The following is a 21,222-nucleotide window of genomic DNA, read 5'->3' as shown; positions in this document are numbered from 1 at the left end:
TGACTCAATTGCTGAGGTAAACTTAGGATGTATTCCTTGTATTTTAGAGTTCTTTCTATTACCATTGTTTGCTTTATCATTATTCTATTGTATTTTATTTTTATTTGTTTGGACCTAGATTTCTTCTTTAACTAGATTGGAAGTTCCTTAAAGGCAGGACTCATGTCTACACATTTTTTTTACAACTCATAGCCCTAATATTAAGTCTTTATTTATTAGGCACCTAATTGATATTAATAGATATTGGTAAAAAGCTAACCAGATGTCAAATTGGGGCTATTTCCTCATGGGCATCACTACTATAATTGCATGGAAAGCGACATCTAGTGGTTGGTGTGTGTGTTACAATTGCCTTTTTTTTTTTTTTTTTTACACAGTAATGATTACTTTATTTAAAACATTTTTAATTTTCAATTACAGGTTACATTCAGTATTATTTTTATTAGTTTCTGATGTACATATTAATGGTTAGACAATAATATATTTTATAAAGTATTATCCTTGATATTTCCAGTATCCACCTGGCACTATACATAGTTATTACAATATTATTAACTATATATTCCCTATGATGTACTTTACATCCCCATGAGTATTTTGTAACTACCAATTTTTATTTCTTAACCTTTTCACCTTTTCACCAAGTCCTCCAAACTCTGAATACTAGAGTTTTCATAACCTAGATTGAATAAATAGAATATAAATTAAATTTTTAAGTTGAATTCAATAAAATTGTAATTACCAAATGTTTTAAGTAGTGGCAGTTATTGTGAATCAGTATGTCCTAAAATTTATAAGTTTGGACTTTGAAATCTAGAATTCATGTCTACACAAAGTAATATTATATATTTTAAATTCACTCTGTTCCTGAAACACTCTAATGTAACTTTTGTGTATGGAATTATCCTTCCCATTAGAGAGCAATGATATACTAGTACTACTGTCTTTGTATTGCTACCAGCACCTAAGATAACAGAGTGATAGTCACATAACAGGTGGATCAAATAAGTATGTGTTGAATTAGTTATATATGTTGGAAGGACCTGTGTTTTATTCATCTTTATTGCCTAACAAGTTTTCTGGACTCTAATAATACTCAATTCATGTTTGATGAGTAAGTCTAAATAAGTCTATTTTAACCTGTAATGTAGTTGATGTATAATACTAAAACATGAGTTCAAAACCTCATCATCTATGTATAATAAGTAATGGATGCATAACAGACTTAATATTGTAAATGTGGCAAACAGGGCGTAGCTCACTTGGTTAGAGCGACATCCTGATATGCCAAGGTTGTGGGTTCAATCTCCAGTCAGGGAACATACAAGACACAATCAATGAATGCATAAATAAGTGGAACAACAAATTTCTCCTCTCTCTCTCTCTCTCTCTCCATTCCCCTTCCTCTCCCTGTCTCAAAAAGATATACAGAACAACAAAAAACACAAGAAATGTCACAAACATATTTTTAATATATTTTTATTGATTTTAGAGAGGAAGGGAAAGGGAGATAGAGATAGAAACATCAATGATGGGAGAGAATCATTGATCGGCTGTTTCCTGCAAGCCCCCTGCTGGGGACTGATCCCGCAGCCGGGACATGTACCAGGACCAGGAATTGAACTGTGACCTCCTGGTTCACAGGTTAATGCTCAACTATTGAGACATGCTGGCCAGGCACAAACATATTTTTCTGGAACAGCCTCATGGAATGTAAGTGAAAAATTCCCCCAACATCAGGCCATTGTTGTTTGTTCTTATACTGGTAATTAGTAAAAGGAATTTCAGCATGTTAGGGGTTGTAACTAAAAGAATGATTTCAGTACTTCAATAAGCATTGGGGAAGATAATCTGGTCATGACTGGAGTAAAGGAAGCATGGAATGTTGGGAAGGACCCTAAGTTACTTTTTATTTTTTTTTTATTTATTTATTTTTTTTTATTGCTTAAAGCATTACAAAGGGTATTACATATGTGTCCTTTTTTTCCCCGCCCTTGACAATACCCCGGCTTCCCCTACCCCCCAGTGTCTTATGTCCATTGGTTATGCTCATATGCATGCATACAAGTCCTTCGGTTGATCTCTTACCCCCCTCCCTCCTGCCCCCCAACCCTCCCCAGCCTTCCCGCTGCAGTTTGACAATCTGTGTGAGGCAGCTCTGCCTCTGTATCTATTATTGTTCAAAAGATTATAATGGTCTCTATTATCCATGAATGAGTGAGATCATGTGGTATTTTTCCTTCATTGACTGGCTTATTTCACTTAGCATAATGCTCTCCAGCTCCATCCATGCCGTTGCAAATTGTAAGAGTTCCTTCTTTTTTACAGCAGCATAGTATTCCATCGTGTAGATGTACCACAGTTTTCTAATCCATTCATCTACTGATGGGCACTTAGGCTGTTTCCAAATCTTAGCTATGGTGAATTGTGCTGCTATGAACATAGGGGTGCATATATCCTTTCTGATTGGTGTTTCTGGTTTCTTGGGATATATTCCTAGAAGTGGGATCACAGGGTCAAATGGGAGTTCCATGTTTTGTTTTTTGAGGAAACTCCATACTGTCTTCCATAGTGGCTGCACCAGTCTGCATTCCCACCAGCAGTGCACAAGTGTTCCTTTTTCTCCACATCCTCTCCAGCACTTGTCGTTTGTTGATTTGTTGATGATAGCCAGTCTGACAGGTGTGAGATGGTACCTCATTGTTGTTTTGATTTGCATCTCTCGGATGATTAGTGACTTTGAGCATGTTTTCATATGTCTCTTGGCTTTCTGAATGTCCTCTTTTGAAAGGTGTCTATTTAGATCCTTTGCCCATTTTTTGATTGGATTGTTTATCTTCTTTTTGTTAAGTTGTATGAGTTCCCTATAAATTTTGGAGATTAGGCCCTTATCAGATATGACGTTGGCAAATATGTTTTCCCACGCAGTGGGTTTTCTTGTTGTTTTGTTGATGGTTTCTTTTGCTGTGCAGAAGCTTTTTATTTTGATGTAGTCCCATTTGTTCATTTTCTCTTTAGTTTCAACTGCCCTAGGAGCTGTATCAGTGAAGAAATTGCTTCGGCATATGTCTGAGATTTTGTTGCCTTTGGATTCTTCTAGAATTTTTATGGTTTCCTGTCGTACATTTAAGTCCTTTATCCATTTTGAGTTTATTCTTGTGTATGGTGTAAGTTGGTGGTCTAGTTTCATTTTCTTGCATATATCTGTCCAATTTTCCCAACACCACTTATTGAAGAGACTATCTTGGCTCCATTGTATGTTCTTGCCTCCTTTGTCAAATATTAATTGAGCATATTGGTTCGGGCCGATTTCTGGGTTCTCTATTCTATTCCATTAATCTATATGCCTGTTCTTGTGCCAGTACCAGGCAGTTTTGAGAACAGTGGCTTTGTAATACATCTTGATATCTGGTATTGAGATCCCACCTATTTTCTTCTTTCTCAGGATTGCTGCAGCTATTCGGGGTCTTTTTTTATTCCAGATGAATTTTTGGAGAGTTCGTTCTAGATCTGTGAAGTATGCCGTTGGTATTTTAATGGGAAGTGCGTTGAATTTATAGATTGCTTTGGGTAGTATGGACATTTTAATGATGTTGATTCTACCAATCCAAGAACATGGTATGTTCTTCCATCTCTTTATGTCTTCCTCTATCTCTTTTTTCAACGTCCTGTAGTTTTCTGAGTAGAGGTCTTTTACCTCTTTAGTTAAGCTTATTCCTAGGTAGCTTAATTTTTTTGGTGCGATGGTAAATGGGATTGTTTTTATAATCTCTCTTTCTGAAAGTTCACTATTGGTGTATAGAAATGCCTCAGATTTCTTGGCATTAATTTTGTATCCTGCTACTTTGCCAAATTCATGTATTAAGTCTAGTAGTTTTTTGATGGAGTCTCTAGGGTTTTGTATGTATAATATCATGTCGTCTGCAAATAAGGACAGTTTTACTTCCTCTTTTCCAATTTGGATGCCTTTTATTTCTTCTTCTTGCCTAATTGCAATGGCTAATACTTCCAGTACTATGTTGAACAGGAGTGGTGAGAGTGGGCATCCCTGTCTTGTTCCTGTTCTTAGGGGAAATGGTGTTAGTTTTTGTCCATTGAGTATGATGTTGGCTGTGGGCCTGTCATATATGGCTTTTATTAAGTTGAGGTATGATCCTTCTACTCCCACCTTGCTGAGAGTTTTTATCAAAAATGGGTGTTGGATTTTGTCAAATGCTTTTTCTGCATCAATTGATATGACCATGTGGTTTTTTTCTTTCAATTTGTTTATGTGATGTATCACGTTTATTGATTTGCGGATATTGTACCATCCTTGCATCCCTGGAATAAATCCTACTTGGTCATGGTGTATGATCTTTCTGATGTACTGCTGGATCCGATTTGCTAAGATTTTGTTGAGGATTTTGGCATCTATGTTCATGAGGGATATTGGCCTGTAATTCTCTTTCATTGTGTTGTCTTTACCTGGTTTTGGTATTAGGGTGATGCTGGCTTCATAGAATGAGCTTGGAAGTGTTCCTTCCTCCTGAATTTTTTGTAGTAGTCTGAGGAGGATAGGTTTTAGTTCTTCCTTGAAAGTTTGGTAAAACTCCCCTGAGAAGCCATCTGGTCCTGGGCTTTTGTTTGCTGGGAGCTTTTTGATGACTGCTTCAATTTCTTCCATAGTTATTGGCCTATTGAGGTTTTTAGATTCTTCCTGATTGAGTTTTGGAATGTTGTACTTTCCTAGGAATTTGTCCATTTCCTCCAGGTTGTCTAGTTTGTTGGAGTAGAGCTGTCCATAGTATTGTTTAACAATCATTTGTATTTCTGTGGGGTCTGTTGTTATTTCGCCTCTATCGTTTCTGATTTGGTTTATTTGGGTCCTCTCTCTTTGCTTCTTGGTGAGCCTGGCTAGAGGTTTGTCAATCTTGTTTATCCTTTCAAAGAACCAGCTCTTGGTTTCATTGATTTTCTGTATTGTTTTTTTGGTCTCTATGTCATTTATTTCTGCTCTAATCTTTATTATCTCCTTCCTTCTGCTCACTCTGGGCTTTTCTTGTTGCTCTCTTTCTAATTCTTTGAGTTGAAGAGTTAGATGATTTACTACCATTTTTTCTTGTTTGTTGAGGTAGGCCTGTAGAGCTATAAACTTCCCTCTCAGGACTGCTTTCATTGTGTCCCAAAGGTTTTGGATTGTTGTGTTTTCATTGTCATTAGTTTCCAGGATGTTTTTAATTTCTTCTTTGATCTCATTGGTAACCCAATCAATATTTAATAACATGCTATTCAGCTTCCAAGTGTTTGAGTATTTTGGGTTGTTTTTATTGTAGTTTATTTCTAACATTATGCCATCGTGGTCTGAGAAGAAGCTTTTTATGATTTCAATCTTCTTGAATTTGTGGAGACTTTGCTTGTGACCCAATATGTGGTCTATTTTTGAATATGTCCCATGAGCACCTGAGAGGAATGTATATTCCATGGCTTTGGGGTGAAGTGTTCTGAAGATGTCAATTAAGTCCATCTGATCTAGTGAGTCATTTAGGATTGCTGTTTCTTTGCTGATTGTTTGTCTAGCGGGCTTATCCAGTGGTGTCAGTGGTGTATTAAAGTCCCCTACTATGATTGTATTGTTGTCGATCTCTCCTTTGATATCTTCCAGGAGTTTTTTTATGAATTTGGGTGCTCCTGCATTGGGTGCATATATGTTTACCAGGGTTATATCTTCTTGTTGTATTGATCCCTTTAGTATTATGAAGTGGCCTTCCTTATCTCTGGTTATGGCCTTCACTTTGAGATGTATTTTGTCCGATATAAGTATTGCTACCCCAGCTTTCTTTTCCTTTCCATTTGCGTGAAAGATATTTTTCCATCCCTTCACTTTCAGTCTGTGTGAGTCCCTTCTAATGAGGTGGGTCTCTTGTAGACAGCAGATGTATGGGTCATGTTTTTTTATCCATTCAGCCACTCGATGTCTTTTGGTTGGAGCATTTAGTCCGTTTACATTTAAAGTTATTATTGAAAGGTACTTGTTTGTAGCCATTTCTTTTTTTGTGTGTGTGGCTGTTTTCTTTCTGAGCTTGTTATTTCTTCTTTTTACACCAGTCCCTTTAGCATTTCTTGCATGGCTGGCTTGGTGGTGATAAACTCCCTTAGCCTTTTTTTGTCTGTGAAGCTTCTTATTTCCCCTTCAATTTTGAATGAAAGCCTTGCTGGATAGAGTATTCTTGGATTCAGTCCTTTGCTTTGCATCACTTTGTAGATTTCTGTCCATTCTTTTCTGGCCTGATGTGTTTCTGTTGAGAAATCATTTGATAATCTAATGGGAGATCCCTTGTATGTAACTTTCCGTCTCTCTCTTGCAGCCTGTAAGATTCTCTCTTTGTCCTGAACATTTGCCATGGTAATTATGATGTGTCTTGGTGTGGGTCTTTTCGGATTCACCTTGTTTGGGACTCTCTGGGCTTGTGTGACTTTTTTCTTCCCCACCTCAGGGAAGTTTTCTGATATTATTTCTTCGAATAGGTTTTCTAATCCATGTTCATCTTTCTGTTGTTCTGGCACCCCTATTATTCGTATGTTGTTTCGTTTCATGTTGTCCCAAAGCTCCCTTAGGCTCTCCTCCTGTCTTTTAATTTTTTTCTCCATTTGCAGTATAGTTTGGGTGTGTTTTGCTTCCTTGTCTTCTAATTCACTAATTCGGTCCTCCGCTTCTCCTAGTCTACTGTTGATACTTTCAATGGAGTTTTTTATGGCAGCTATATCACTCTTCATTTCTTCTTGGGCCTTACTTAAGTTGTTGATTTTTTCATCTGTTTCTTCTAGCTTCTTGCATATGGTATTGATTTTTTCCTCCGACCGGTGCATGTACTCTAGGACCCTTATTCTGAATTCTTTTTCCGTCATGTTGCATGCCTCTGTCTCACTTAGCTGCTTTTCTGGCGAGTCCTCCTTCTCTTTCCTTTGGGGGTTTCTTTGTCTACCCATGTTTGATCTCACTGACATATCTAGTTGTTGAGTCGTTCAGTGGCTGCTCCCTGGGTGGCAGTGGCTCCTCGGGCTGTGGTTGCTCCTTGGGCGGTTGTGGTAGCAGTGGCTCCTCCGTTGATAGCAGGGCCTCTGGTGGGTGCTGTTCACAGCTGTGGTGGCTCTTCTGGCTGGTGGAGGGAGGCTTCACACACAGTAACTGTTCCCCAGACAGAGCGTGTGGAGATCAGGAGGCCGCTGTTGCTTGAATCTGCTGCGTTGATTTAAAGGCACAAAATACAACACAACAAGGCACAACGTACCAGGCACTGAACACGAATGTATTTACGATATCAATAACCCCAAATAAAGGTGGCCACCCGAGCTAAGAGAGTTAGGAGATAAGGAAGAAAGAAGAGAAAAAGGTAGAAGAGAAAAAAGAAAGAAAGAAAAAAGAAAAAAAAAGGAGTGCAAAAATAAAATTGGAAAAAGGAAAAAGAAAAAATTTGCAGTAGTGATGGTCTTTCGGTTCTTCTACTCTTCAGCCTGGTTCGCCTTAGTCCTGCCAGACATCTAGGAGAGTGTTGAATTTCCCTGCGTTACACTGTTCCTCTGTGTTGTAAATCACAGTCCTGATTTTAAAGCAGGCCGTATTTGTGATCCAGTCTGCCTTAATTTGTATTCACCTAAGAGTCAGTTTGTGGCTCAGCCTCTGGGTGGCAGTGTTTTTGGGTTGGCCTCTGAGTCTATACAGCTTCTCTATCCTTTTTTAATTGTTACCCTGCTCTGTGTTGTTGGTGGGACTGAAAGTCCCTCTATAGGCCAGACCCTGGTAACTCCCAGGGACTAATTAGCTTATTTTAATCCTTTATCTCATACAGGGTGGAATCTGGGTGTGGCTGTGCTCCTTGCCTGGGGGGCTGGGGGGAGGAATTCCACCCTCTGGAGAGAATGGCTGCCCCAGTCCTGGGCCCAGGGGTGTCTCAGCACTGGATTCGCTGCCACCTCCCCCGGCTCCCCCTCTCTCCTCAGCCTCTCCCCAGATTCCACTCGTCCGCACCTTCGCCCTCTCTTCAGCACAGGTGAGTGTCTGTATCCGAACTGTCCTATGAGCAGGGTTCAGTGAAAACAAGTAAACAAACGCCGGCTGGCCGCGGAAACGCTCCCTCTTACCGGTCTGGGAAACGCTCCTCTCTTACCAGCACTGCATGATCTGGGAAACGCTCCCTCTTACCGGTCTGGGAAACGCTCCTCTCTTACCAGCACTGCATGATCTGGGAAACGCTCCCTCTTACCGGTCTGGGAAACGCTCCTCTCTTACCAGCACTGCATGATCTGGGAAACGCTCCCTCTTACCGGTCTGGGAAACGCTCCTCTCTTACCAGCACTGCATGATCTGGGAAACGTTCCTCTCTTATGGGCACTGCATGGTCTGGTCAGTTCCTCAGGATGCCACCTTTAGTCACAGTTTTCCGCAGTCACAAAATCCAAATCTCAAATCTCCCGGCGCCAGCAAACCCAAGGAATTCCTTTCCCCGGTCAGGGGCTGTGTCTGTCCCAAGAGACGCGGCTGCCTGCCATGCGGTCTCCCTCCGACCCTCTGGGCTCAGGTCTGGCAAAAACCTAAGTTACTTTTTAAGTTATAGGCTTCCAAGGCTGAGCATTGATAAACATTATTTGGTGTATACATTACATAAAAGTTTCTCTTATTCGATGAGAAGCATGCTATCTTACTGTACATAAATACTGAGGTATCTGCCTATGTTAAACTAATTACTATTTATTTTTCTAAGCCATTAAGCTTCATGCCAGAGTAAAGTATAGTTCTGGAAGGCAGAAGTCATCTATCTTCTTGTTTAATAGATCTTTATTTTAAAAGAAGACATTTTTCTGGCTTCAGGAACTCAATTATTAATATAAGTGAATTAAATTGTTAGTAGTAGCTATTATAATCAGTTAGGCTGTGGGAATAGCATTTTCAGTAAATCTTGAAGCTGATAATACTGTGCTACTAGAGATGAGAGAGTGGGGGAAAAGAAAAAAATGTGGTTAAAGATAGTATTATGTATTTTATGCCCCATGATTGCTCAAGAATGCAGAGAAAAAACAACTTCTTGGCTAGTTGCCAAGGTTACTGCTAATATGGATTAATAGGTAATTTCTTACAAGAGATGATAGGAGGAAAAAAGAGTTCCTAGGAGCTTGTACAGTGGCAAATCATATTACAGAGAAGTTTTATGAATTTCTTTTTCATTTTTTAAAATATATATTTTTGCTTTAAAATTATAAAAAAAAATTGTTATATTACATGTGTTGGCAAGGATATGGACAAAAGGGAACCCTTGTGCACTGTTGGTGTGACTACAAATTGGTGCAGCCACTATGGAAAGTAGTATGGAGATCTCTTGAAAAACTAAAAATATATACCATATGACCTAGCAATTCTACTCCTGGATATTTATCTGAAGAAAAGGAAAACCTTAATCTGTAAAGATATATGTACCCCTATGTTTATTGCAGCATTATTTACAATATCCAAGATACGGAAGCAACTGAGGTGTCCATCGATAAATGAGTGGATGAATGATATATTTACCTACACAATGCAATGTTACACAGCAATAAAAAATGAAATCTTGCCATTTTTGACAACGTGGGGGTTCTAGAGGGCATTATACTAAGTAAAGTAAGTCAGGTCGAGAGAGACAAATACCATATAATTTCACTTATATGTGGAATCTAAACAAACAAAACAACACAAAAATAGACTAATAGAAACAGAAACCAAAGGGATGGTTACTAGAAGGGAGGGGGTGAAAAAGGTGAAGGGGGATATAGTCAACAATATTTTTCCAGTATTTTTTTTTTACAAATTTGAATTGTTGAATTCAGTTGAGATGTTAGTCAGAGTCTGGTTTTCAGGTTTATATTTAATGATTTTTCTCCCCATTTCTCTTTCTTTATAGGCTTGCTATGGGTGTTCTCCAGGATCAAAGTGTGACTGTAGTGCTGTAAAAGGAGAAAAGGTAAGATCTGAGATGGGCCTTTGAAAATATATGAAAAACAGAAAAATAATGTTTTTAATGTTGTTTTTTAAAAACAGGGTTTCTACCTCAGCACCTAAGTAAGTAAAATGAATTCTATTCTAGTGCTTATTGTAGATAGTTGTAAGGATTAGACTAATTGTTGCAGGGATCAGAACATATTTTCTATAAAAGGCCATAAAATAGATGGTTTAGGTTTTGTGACCCAGTAACGTCTCTGTCACATATTTCTCTCTTTAAAATATTCTTTTAAAAGGGTAAAAAAACATTTTTAGCTCTTGGACTATATAAAACAAACTTCTGACTGTATTTTACTTGAGATCTATAGTCTGTCAATCTCTGATCAGTCTTGTTGAAAGCACTTAATAACCAAAAGAAGGGGAAAAACACTTAAGAAAGAACCAAATATTTATCAGACTACTAATCCGTGCTGGATACCATGCTAGACAACTTTGTGTATACTTATGTAGTCTACGTAAGTTAATAATTAGTGAATCTCTATTTTTATCTCACTGTTCCACAACAGCACCCCTGTTGTATACATATGATGATTACAAAGTATTGGTGAGGATTAAATAGCATAAACCTAGCCACTTTGAGTCAGTGACTCACATTAAAATTGGAAGATTAAAAAGAGATAGTGAATTGTGGCCCTATGAGAATTTTAAGGAGAAAGGGGATTATACTCTAGTTTCCACTCTTTGGGCTCAAAAAATATTTTTGAATAAACAAGGGAATGCTACTAATTACATATGAAAAAGTTTGGGACACTATCTCAAGACCATATTCTATTTAGGAATATAAAGGTACACTGGCATATTAATGTGTTTAAAAGTTCTGGAGTAAAGAAACCTCTTTGTTTTGCAATGCTATATTTCCAAGCTCCATTTGATCATGTAACCCACTTTTCTCTTAACAGACCACCTATTACAGTAGTCCCCCTTTATTCATGGTTTTATTCTCCATTGTTTTATTTACCCACAGTCTTCTGAGGTTAAAAAATATTAAATAAAAAATTCCAGAAATAAGAAATTCGTAAGTTTTAAATTGTGTGCCATTCTAGGTAGAGTGACGAAATCTTGCACTATTATGCTCCATCCTGTCCAGGATATTAACCAGTCCTCTGTCCAGTGTATCCATGCTGTATACACTATCTGTCCATTAGTCACTTACTAACCATATCACCAGAAGGTCAGTAGTTGCCTAACACTATATCAAAAGGCTTATGTCAATCACCTTACTTCATTTAGGCATATCATATTATAACAAAAAAGGGTGACTACAGGATCCTAAAATATTTTGAGTGAGAGAGACCATATTCGTATAACTTTTATTACAGTATCCTATATAATAAAGAGCTAATATGCAAATGGTCATCACGCCCTCGTGCCCTTGCGCCAGGGCTGGGGACCTAAGGCTGCGCCACCCCCCTGGTGGGGTTTGATGAGGGACCTGAGGCTGCGCCCCCCGCCCTGCAGGGCCTGACAGGGGTGTGGCCAGCCGGGTCTGGGTCTTGCGCTATTTCGAGGCACACATGGGCGGGTGGGGACTTGACTTTGGGTCCTGTGGCATGCCCCAGACTCTGACAGGAGGGAGATTTTCATATACATTTTACTAATTTTCTTTCATCTCTGACACTTCTATTATAGAGAAAGGGCAAGTAGCAATATTAAAATATTTCCTCTAATTAATTCCCTTTTAATGTGCATTAATTTCATGCACCAGGCCACTAGTATTGTTATAATTGTTCAATCTTATTATTAGTTATTATTGGTAATCTTCTACTGTGCCTAATTTATGAATTAGCCTTTATCATAAGTATGTATGTATGAGAAAAAACTATGTATAAGGTTCAGTATTATATGTGGTTTCAGGCATCAACTGAGGGTCTTGGAATGTACCCCCATGGATAAAGTGATACTACTATATATTAATCAAATAGTGTTATGCTGAACATCTATTTGAATAACATAGTTTGAAGGGAGTAGTTTTATAATAATGGTGCTATCTGTAATGGTAAATAAAATAAGAGTGATTAATTTCTTATATTGGTAGAGTGACTTTTATCAGATTAAGTCTTCTTGGGATAAGAAGTACACACTCTGGACAAAACATAATAGCTATTTAATGGCACAGGAGAGTGACCAAAAATTTAAAAAAGGAGAAAGGATTCTACCCTTGAAAGAAAGGAACTACACTGGGCAAGTTTGCATTTATGTTGCTTTTCTCCTGAGTGCACTGTTCAATCTGCATGGTATAGGATGGTCAGAAACCAGACACGATGCCACAGTCTTACTGGCTTGAGAAGTCAGAGGACAGAAGTGAGGATTCCAGAATGGTTTTGAAGTGATGGGGGTTATGCTGGAATGAAGGGAGCCACAAAGGGGATAGCCAAAAAATTCTGCTTCTTAACTCCACACAAACTCTTGGTTGAATCCTGAAATTTACATGTAAAGGAGGATTCATACAACCCAGCAAAAAGGAATGGCTAGAAGAATGCAATAACTAAACATAAAATTTAATTGCTGTCCAGTGAAGGGAAAACAGAGTTTTAAGATTTAGTTCAGCTGAGTTAACTATTTCCTGAAATAAATTTTCAATACTTTCCAGAGGCAGAAAAAGAATCCATGATGTCTACATATTAACTACAATGTCCAGTATGCAATTAAAACGTACTAGACATAAGAGATAGCAGGTAAAAGTGACCCATAGTCAGAAAAAGATCAGTCAGTGATAACTAACTTGAAATAACACAGATGTTAGAAATTCTAGACAGTGATTTAAAGCTAATGGGATAAATATATTTATTATTTTAAAGGGAAATCAGCTCAGAATGAATGAACAGAGAATCATAACAGAGCTCTGGAAACTGAAAAAAAGAGGAAAATCTACATTTAAAAAGCAAAATATAAGAAAGAGCAATTTACCAGATGGGCTTTTAGCAGCAGGATGGAGATGACTGAAGAAGGGGGTCAGTGAAGTTAAAACATTTGAAGAAAGATCCAATCTGAAGAACAAAGAGAAAGAAAAGCATAGGTCCTCAGTGACCTGTGAGACAGTATTAAATGACTTAATACAAATATAAATGGAATCCTATAATAACAGGAGGGGAAAAACAGGGGAGTAATAATAGTAATAATTAATGAGGCAGTAGTAATGGCAAGAATTTTGCTCACTTGGTGAAAAATATAAATTTACAAAATAACATAAATTTAAGAAGTCCAGCACAACCCACACAGGATAAAAACAAAGAAAACTACACCCAGGCACATCATAATGAATCTACTGAGAAAAAAATGTGATTAAAAGAAAATCTGAAAGAAGCTAAAGAAAAAATACACATTATATACTGGGGCACAATAACATCATTGAGTTTTACAAATTCTTCATATATTTTGGAAATTAAAACTTTGTCAGAGCTACTGTTTGCAAACATTATCTCCCATCTGGTTGGCTGCCTGTTTGTTTTGTTGTCCGTTTCCTTTCTGTGCAGAAGCTTTTCAGTTTGATATAGTCCCATTTATTTATTTTTGCCTTTACCTCCTTGCCTTTGGGGTCAAGTCCATAAAATGTTCTCTACCATCAAGGTCCATACCAAACAAATAAACAATCCAATCAAAAAGTGGGCAGAGGACCTGAAAATACACCTCTCCCAAGAAGACAAACAGCCAATAGATATATGAAAATATGTTTAACCTCACTGGCAATCAGGGAAATGCAAATTAAAACTACAATGAGATACCACCTTACACCAGTTAGAATGGCCAACATCAACAAGACAAGCAACAACAAGTGTTGGAGAGGTTGTGAAAAAAAAGGAACCCTCGTTCACTGCAGGTTGGAATGTAGACTGGTACAACCACTATAGAAGGCAGTCTAGCGATTCCTCAAAAAATTAAAAATATGATCCAACAATCCCACTCCTGGGTATATATCCAAAAAACTCTAAATCATTTATATGCAAAGATATATGCACCCCTATGTTCACTGCAGCATTATTCACAGTGGCCAAGAGTTGGAAACAGCCAAAGTGCCCTACAATAGAGGACTGGATAAAGAAGATGTGGTGTATATACATAATGGAGTACTACACGGCCATAACAAAGGATGAAATAGCGTCATTTACAACAACATGGATGGACCTTGAGAACATTATGCGAAGTGAAATAAGTCAGACAGAAAAAGCAAGAACTATATTATTTCACTCATATGTGGAATATAAAACTGAAACTTATGAACAGAAACTGCAGTGTGGTAGTTTCCAGAGGAAGGGGGGTAGAGGGAGAAAGCGGTCCTAATATGAGGTGACAGGAGAAGATTTGACTTTGGGTGGTGGGCACATGTTCCTATATACAGATTTTGTAAATTAGTAATCCACACCTGAAAACTATATGTTCATGTTGACTAATGTCACCTTAACAAAATTTAATTTAAAAAATCATCATTGAAAATATCTGCATATACAGTGAAAGTACACATAAAAACAAAAACAAATTTAAGACATTTTCTGGTCATAAAACATGAGAAAATTTTTCATCTGCATATTTGCACTAAAATAAATTTCTTCAGGCTGAAAGACTGTTTAAGCCATAACAACAAAGCTTCAAAAGCATAACAACAGCCGTGGCTGGGTGATTCAGTTGGTTGGAGTGTCATCCGAAACACCAAAAGATTATGGGTTTGATTACTGGTCAGGGCACATACCTAGGCTGTGGATTCAATTCCTGATTGGGGTGCATATGGGAGCAACCAAACATCGATGCTTCTCTCTCTCTCTGAAATCAATAAAAACAATAACAACAACAGCATATCCTCAGGTGAGAATTTAAACAAAACAAAAACAAAACAACAAAAAAGAAATCAAAGCATAACAACAGAAGCCCAAACTGACAGAATTAAAGAGAGAAATAGACAAATCCATAATCATAGTTATAGATCCTAATACTCCTATTTGTCATTGGCACAATAACTATGAAAAAAAAATTTGTAAAGGCATTGGTGGTTAGAATTACATTGCTAACAATCTAGGCCTAACTGACACATATAGAGTCCTATATCCAATAACTACAGAATGTAATTTTTTTCAAAGATATATGAAATTTTCTCCATGATAGACTATATAATGGGCAATAAAATGAGATCCTATCAATATCAAAATATTGAAAACATCAGCATATATTATCTTACCACATGTAATGAATAAGAAATCAATAATAATAAGATCTGTCAAAAATCCCTAATTATTTAGAAATTAGAAAGCACCATTCTAAATAACTGATAGAGCAAGGAAGAAATCACAAGGAAAATTAGAAAATACTTTAAGTTGCATAATGATTGAAATGCAATATACTGAGAATTGTGGTATTGAATTAAAGTAGGGTTTAGTGCAAAATAGCTTTAAATACCTATTTTAAAAAAGAAGAGAGGGGCAAGGCCAGGAAGGCCCCCCAACAGCCAGACAAGGCCACAGAGGCCCCTCCTGGTGCCAGCGGGCCCCATGGGAAGTTAAAGATTAAAGGCAAGAAGGACAGCCCAGATGCCATGGCCCACAGGAAAACCAAAACTGGGACTCGGAGCTCAAAACCCACAGTTCCCAAGAGTAAAAATGGTGTGACTTCTCCAGCCAAAATGAAGACAGGGAACAAGGTCCTTAAAGAGGCCACTGCCCAGGGGACCAGGAAAGGGTCGAAAGCCAAAGCTGCTGCTGCTGCTCCTAAGGACAGCTAGTCCAAGATGGTACCTGAACCACTGACCAGGAAGACAGAGGTCCCCAGGGGCCCAAGAAGGCCTGGCATGTCCACTACGGCCTCATCATCCAAAGAGACCAGGGTGAAGGCAGGAAGCCAAGAGCTAGAGGCGGGGTGGAGAGACACTAAGATTCAGAGTTTTTATTCCCAAAAAAACACATCACTTTATTTTACTGTAACCTATTTATCAATAAAGAATTTTTTCTCCCTCACAAAAAAATAAAATAAAATAAAATAAATAAATAAATAAAAAAGAAGAGAGATTTCAAATCAGTGATTTAAGTTTCCCAGTTAAGAAACTATAAAAGGGCAAGTCATTTCAATTTAAAATAAGAAATAATAAGGACAAAAATAGAAATAAAAATATATGGACTAGAAAATAAAAAAAAAAACATTATACAGCCAAAATTTGTTAATTGTTTGTTAGCATGACTGATAAAAAAATAGAAAACACAAGTAACCAATTTTAGGAATAGTAATACAAATATGAAAAAATAAAGGAATATTATAAACAACTTTACAATTTTATAGCAATAAATTCAACAACTTAGGAGAGATGGAAAAATAACTTGAGAAACAACATGACCTAAAACTAACTTACAAACTAACTCAAACAAATATGATTAGCCCTATATTTACTAAGGAAATTGAACTCTCAAACACTTCCCACACACAAAAGATTCCAGACCAAAGTTTTCACTGGGGAATTAAATGAAACATTTGTATAAGAGACAATATCAATTTTTCATAAACTCTTTCAGAAAATAGACTGATGCTCAACTAATTTTATGAACGAATATGTCCTATTTAACCCAAACTAGACAAAGACAAAATTACAAAATCATAAAACTACAACTAACTTTTTCTCATTTTAATGTAGATGCAGAAATCTTTAACAAAATTTTAGGAAACCAGATCCAATCTACAGTAATAAAAGAGAAACATGCAAATTGGTGTCACTCCACTATGCACACCAACCAATCAGAGTGACTATGCAAATTAACACAACAAAGATGGCAGTTAATTTGCATACGCAGGCACGACGCGAAGACTGAAGGCTCTGGCCAGAGTGAAGACTGAAGACTGAAGACTGAAGAAGCTTGACTTCTCCACTGCGGCCGGACCAAAGACCTGGGTCCTGGTTGCCGGAGGAAAACCAGTGCCAGCAGCCAGGGGAAGGAAGGCCTATTGCTCGAATCTTCATGCAACGGGCTTCTAGTAGAATATAAAGTGAATAATATATTATTACTAAGTGGGGCTTATGCCAGGAATGCATAGTTGGTTTACCATTTGAAAATCAAAAATTGTAATCCACCATATTAAAAAAGAATAAAAAAATTAAAACTTAGTATAAGCCTACCATATAATTATCTCAATAGATGCAGAGAAAACATTTAACAAAACTCATTATCTGTCTCTGATTAAAAAAAAAACTCTCAGCAAATTAAGAATAGAAGGGGTTTTCTTGACCTTAAGGGACATCTACCAAACCCCTTCAGCTTAAATTATGCTCAATGGAGAAAGATGGCATTCCTTTCTCCTAAGATCAGAAATATGTCTGTTCTCATTACTTCTATTTAAATCTGCCAGTGAAGTAGGATGAGACTATGGGAAAGGAAGAAGAAAAACTGTCTTTTTTTTGTGGATGGCATGATTTGTCAATGTAGAAAAATTAATGGGCAGTATTAAAATGCACTTAAAATTTGTGAGTTTAAAAAGATCACAGAATAAACAAAACCAATAAAATAAGATCAATAAACCAAAATCAGTTACATTTCTATGTTCTAACAATGAAAAAAATAGGAAATTGGAATTATAAAATCATCTTTCATATTAGCATAAAATTTTCAAATACATAGGAATAAATCAGACAAAATGTGCAATTCCTGTACACTAAAAACTAAAAAAAAAATATTGCTGGTAGTAATAAAAGAAGATCTGAATTAATGGAAATATATATCATGTTCATGGATTAGAAGATTCAATATCATTAATGGGCCAATTCTCTCCAAATTTATCTACAGATAAAAAGCAATTCCAAGTCACTATAAAACTACAGTAAACATGATAGGAGAAGGAAAGCCATACAGATGAATAGAACAGAATAAAGAGTCCACAGTTGTATGAGGAATTGATTTTTTTTTGACGAAAGTGCAAAGGCAATTCAGTGGAGAAAAATAATCTTTTCAAAAAATAGTACTGAAAGAATTGAATATGCACATTGAACAAAAATGTACTTTGACTCTTTGTTTGAACTCTATATAAAAATTAACTCAAAATGGATCATAATTCTAAATTTAAACCTAAGTCTATAAATCCTTCAGAATAAATCATAGAAAAAAATCCTTTTGACCTTTAGGCAGATATTTCTTAGATTTTACACCAAAAACATGATCCATAAAAGAAAAGACAAATAGATTCTATTTCATCAAAATTAAGAATTTATTCTTTTCCAAAGACATTGTTAAAAGAATGAAAAGACAAATCACAGTCTAAAAAACTGTTTGCAAATCACATATTAAATATAAATCTTGCATCCAACATATAAAAAGAAATCTGAAAAAAAGTGAAGAGATTAAGGGAGAAAACCTTACAGATAACAGTATGGTGATTATCAGAGGGAAAGGGGAATGAAGGTAGATAGAAGAGGATATAGGGGGGATAAATAGTGATGGAAGGAAACTTGACTTAAGGTAGTAAACACACAATACAATATGCAGATTATGTATTAAGAATTGTACATCTGAAACCTACATAATTTTATTAACCAATTTCACCCCAATAAATGTAATAAGAACAGAAATCTCAAAACTTAATTAAAAATCCCCAAATAATATTAAATTAGAAACAAATTGGCAAAAGATTTTAAGAAACTTCACCAAAGAATATTTATAAATGGCAAATAAACATATGAAAAGTTATTCAACATTATTAATTAGGGAAATGCATAATAAAACCATAATGAGGTAGTTCTGTAAACCCATTAGAATGTCTAAATATTAAATCAGAAACATACCAAGTATAGGCAAGGATGTGGAGCAAGTAGAGCTATCATAGATTGATGGTGTGAATCTAAAATGCTGCAGACACTTTGGAAAACATTTTGGCAGCTTCTTAAAAAGTTAAACATAAAATTATAATATGACCCCATCCTCCTAGGCCAGTGGTGGCGAACCTTTTGAGCTCGGCGTGTCAGCATTTTGAAAAACCCTAACTTAACTCTGGTGCCGTGTCACATATAGAAATTTTTTGATATTTGCAACCATAGTAAAACAAACACTTAATTTTTGATATTTATTTTATATATTTAAATGCCATTTAACAAAGAAAAATCAACCAAAAAAATGAGTTCGCATGTCACTTCTGACACGCGTGTCATAGGTTCGCCATCACTGACTAGGCTCTATTTCTAAGTAAATTTGTCTGTTATCCTTTTCAATACTAGTTTGTTGTATATGATCCAACTTTATCACAAAATGTCATCCTTTGTATAATTTCTACTAACTCTAACTCTTATTTTTTCTAAATTTTGGGCAACAACATGTGCCATGCATTTTATATAATCCATTAAGAAAGTTCATTCATTGAATGAATATTTATTGAATATTTTTTTCTGTTGGGCATTAGCAATACAATAATGAAGAGAGCATGATTGATTAGATGAAGAGGTAATAAAGATGGTGGAGTCAAGATTTTAACAAATTTCTGCCTGAGGTAGCGGGGTTGCTTTATTTCCTGTAATAGGGAATAAGGTAGAAAGTTAATGAATTTAATTGTTTGTTTATATTAAGCTTGCTTTGGGGGAAATTATACAACTTCTCTTTGTGCTAACTCTTCATGTGTAAAATGGAAGTAATAATATTTATGTCATATTGTCATTGAGAGGGTTAAATAGGATAAAAACATGGAAAGAATTTAGAATAAACTCTGGCATGTTGAAAATAAGCAATACATTTTGGCTGCTATTATTGCTGCTGTGTTGTAGTTGCCTGTGTGATATTCAAGTGGAGATATTTAAGACAGTTGGCCCTGTGAGCTAAGCTTTTAGGAAAAAATGTGGTGATATTTGAGATTTCTCAGAGAAAGAGAGAGAAAGGATCAGAAAAGGAATTCAGAATAATACCAATATTTAAGGGATAGGCAGAGAGAAAGAAGTTTATTTCACAAAGAAATACAAGCATAATTTTTATCCAAATATGGGCAGGCAGCAAAAACCAGGTGTTTTTTGTTTTTTTTTCAAGTTTGACCCTCATATATAGACACACTATGCCATTTTCTGTGTTTGTGTTAGCAAATTACTGTAAAATCTAGATTAAATTATTGCCTGACAGCTGGTAGCAAAGGGTAGGCACACAACAAATGTCTGCTTCCTAACATCTATATTAGGAATTAGGTAAAAGACCTCCCTCACACTCTCCTCATGGAAGTTTCTATAGTTTCTACTGCAGGAAACTTTCTACATTTCTAAGGTTAGGGATTGGTCCTGCAATTCTTTTGGCTACTCTCCAGGAGCTCCCCTTCTATATTCCTTGGTTATATTAGTCAGCTACATAGGACCACATTATCTATATATATAAAAGGTTAATATGCAAAGTGTCCCCTCGGGAGTTCAACCATGAGACCAAGAGTTTGATTGCTCGCTGTGATGTGCATGACCACGAGGGGGCGGTGCGGAACATGGTAGGTGACCAGCGGTGGTGGGGCGGCGGCAGGTGCTGAGGGATTGAGCGAAGGAGGAGGTGGGGAGGTGGGGGAACTGCATGGTGGCAGTGCGCGGGTGGCGAGGGAAGGAGGAGGAGGAGGGGAGGCGAGAAACCTGATTGGCCCTGATCACCAGCTAGGCCTAGGGACCGGACCCATACACAAATTTCATGTACTGGGCCTCTAGTTTGACTATAGTGTGAGGAGATTTCATAATATATAATTTATTGGTATATGATTTCATTGATACCAACACAATTAAAATTTTTAGCATCCTTTAATTTCAATTTCTAGTTTATTCCTTTCTCATCTATAACCCAGATAGCAATTATCAGAAAATATACCTCTCTTTAAGCATTATCCTCAAGTTTTGGCCGAGATAGGCTCTAAATACTAGCAGAGAATCCACATAGGGAAATCTACTAGAACTAAATTTTTTTTTCCTTCTAACTTCCTTTCTGACTGGCACTTGTGATCAGATTTCTACTGCCAGTTCTATCAGGAATGGGCTATGTAATAATTTGAGGCAATTCAAAACTAAAACTTTTAAATCTTTTCTTTCTCTTCCCTCCCTCTATTTCCTTCAAAATAATTAAGTTGAGGTTGATGAAAACTAAGTTATCATAATTATATGACTAATTAAAATAAAAGAGATATTTTTATAGAAACATGTAGTAATATGTCAATAATAATTGTCAAAACTACAGGAATGTTTAGCCCTACCATTAATTGACTAACATTTGCTTTAGTGGTTTTGAAGTAGTAAGTGGAAACTGACCAGAGTA

The 21,222-nt window shown here is 36.5% G+C and overlaps 1 protein-coding gene across 2 annotated transcripts in view; it reads left to right on the top strand.

The window, feature by feature from the left end:
- Positions 1 to 21,222, top strand: part of COL4A5 (collagen, type IV, alpha 5) — a 329,573-nt gene that overhangs the window by 137,318 nt on the left and 171,033 nt on the right. For both annotated transcript variants that reach the window (XM_005865212.2, XM_005865213.2), the window contains exon 2: positions 9,912 to 9,971. In XM_005865212.2, coding sequence (XP_005865274.1) covers positions 9,912 to 9,971 — 60 coding nt within the window. The remainder of the gene's footprint in view (positions 1 to 9,911; positions 9,972 to 21,222) is intronic.

This window comes from Myotis brandtii, unplaced genomic scaffold, assembly GCF_000412655.1.
Source record: "Myotis brandtii unplaced genomic scaffold, ASM41265v1 scaffold199, whole genome shotgun sequence".
NCBI lineage: Eukaryota > Metazoa > Chordata > Mammalia > Chiroptera > Vespertilionidae > Myotis > Myotis brandtii.
Note: the sequence above shows the minus strand (reverse complement) of the source record. Positions and strands in the feature narration are given on the sequence as shown.